The sequence below is a fragment of the Armigeres subalbatus genome, chromosome 3 (assembly GCF_024139115.2).
Source record: "Armigeres subalbatus isolate Guangzhou_Male chromosome 3, GZ_Asu_2, whole genome shotgun sequence".
Taxonomy (NCBI): domain Eukaryota; kingdom Metazoa; phylum Arthropoda; class Insecta; order Diptera; family Culicidae; genus Armigeres; species Armigeres subalbatus.
In genome coordinates this window covers 134,245,065-134,247,144 of record NC_085141.1, presented here as the reverse complement: position 1 = coordinate 134,247,144, position 2,080 = coordinate 134,245,065, and the positions used below count along the sequence as shown (strand labels likewise).

The following is a 2,080-nucleotide window of genomic DNA, read 5'->3' as shown; positions in this document are numbered from 1 at the left end:
AATACAGCAACACATATTTAATCATTTATGACAGATGTGCAAATACAAATAGAGGGAAGTCGCTCAGTATCAGGATGAGCGAATCAGCCTTGTAATGAGTGTAGAGTGCGAGGTCGAATCACTCGGACTTCTGTAAGCGAAATCATTCGCAACGAGATGAAATTTCAACTATTTGTGTTTGTCGCTGCCCAACTCGCCTTCACATCTCATGCCTTGGATTTGTTCACCATTACACAGATCAACTATGCAATCATTCAATCGGGACTTAGCCAGCTGGGAGAGGCCACAAGGCAGTTTAATTGTACCATCAGTGAACAGGAGCAACGTGCCGTAGCTGCTCTAGATGGAGTGAATAAGTTCATAGAGCAAACTTTCTACGGATTAACTTATCAATACCCACAGCACAGTATGGTCCTGAGTCAGATGAATTTATCACTAGATACGGATCAGATTTCCAAGGTATCCAGTTACAAATCAGTGGTGACGGACTTCGCTAATAAATCGAAAAACAGTTTCGTCCGCCTCACTATGACCGCGTCGAATTGGATAATGCAACTTCATTCATATACCATGGCACAGATCGCCGCCTTACCGAAAAACTGCTCCGATCAGTACGCTTTACAATTTATAGGACCTTTGGCATCATTTGATAGAATGCAACATTGCTCCGGATCGGTGGGTCCTCACTTTGAAGCAACAGTCAACACTACCATCAGGATGTTGAACTTTGGCAGAAATATGGCCGCTGATATCTTCCGCTTTATGGATCTTTGTTCGCCGAACTCGACGGCTTGTGTACGGAAAGTAAGTTTTGTTCGAAATGTTGTTAAAATACTTAATTGAATTATTAAAACTTCCTTTCAGGTTTTGAATCGTAACTCACTACTATTAGACGCCTTTCAGTACATGCCCCAAATGTACACAATGCCTTGGAAGGATACCTGGTTCGACTGTGTATCGTTAATATATGTAGACATTCAAAACACACTGAGTAATCTTTTCTCCAGTGAGCATACTTGTTAAAGAGCTTCAGTACTTATATGTGTAATATCAATTTATTTTTGTATAAATATTTGTTCATGGAACATTTGAATAAAATTCGTAGTCTATTTGAAATGGTTGGAGGTCTGCTAAAGCATATACAATACTCATCTTTCCACAAATTTACGTACAGATTCCGTTCAACAACACAATTCTTTTCATTCTTTTATTTTTGAATTTTTTTGTAAACCGCGTATAAAAACGAAGAACCCTTTAAAGACTGATGAAAAAAAAAGTTCATGGAAAACGTGTTGCCAAAATCGAATGGGGTCTGTATAGCAATTCCAATAAAGAAACAATTCCAATCCAGTGAATATAAAATTTAAATAAGTTTTACCAGGCAGTCAGAAAACATTCAATGAGTTTCAATAACGTCACGCACTCAGGAGTCCTGATTACCAGCTCCCTCAAGAGGTGGAGTCGCGAGTGCAAGCAATGCAGCATTATTGCACTTTTGACGAACCTGCCGAGATGCTATATGGAGTAGTTCTTATATCCGATCCCGCCAATTTCATTTGTTTGTTGATGAATTATGCCAAACACGTGGTAAAAGGCAATGACCAAATTCGCAACTATTTTCCTGCGTTGTCGGTTAAGGCGATACGATCCAGTTCAAGTCAGGACATATAAATAGAAGTGCGATTTAATTATCAAATTGAAAGAAAAACATATAAAAATATAGCAATGTTTTTCGTTAGGAAGTAACCAAATCTAGAATTATCCAGCGAGCGAACTGTTCCGTGATTCTCAACTTACACACTTTATTTTCCACACAAATTTTTATTTTTTTAAGCTTATTGTTATAATATTTTAGTGTTGTTTTTTTTTTCAAAACAAATTTTTTCAGTGTTTTCTATGCTTTGGATCTATGTAACTTTAGTGGAATGGAATAGATGGATTCGGCGAATTATGTAACTAGCAATATTTCGATTAAATGTTTTTTTTTGCTCTTCTTGTAACACAAAGTTGTACCGAAAGGCTATCATTTCACTCCGTAAATACACTTTTTTTGGAAGTCTCGGAGAACAACACTGTTTTA

At 37.3% G+C, this 2,080-nt stretch overlaps 1 protein-coding gene across 1 annotated transcript; it reads left to right on the top strand.

Annotated features, from left to right (window-relative positions):
- LOC134220698 (uncharacterized) lies at positions 1–1,116 on the top strand. Its single transcript, XM_062699802.1, has 2 exons — positions 1–804; positions 865–1,116. Exons 1-2 carry the CDS (start codon positions 157–159, stop codon positions 1,021–1,023), a joined length of 807 nt encoding a protein of 268 aa, XP_062555786.1. The 5' UTR covers positions 1–156; the 3' UTR covers positions 1,024–1,116.
- Positions 1,117–2,080: the final 964 nt, after the last annotated feature.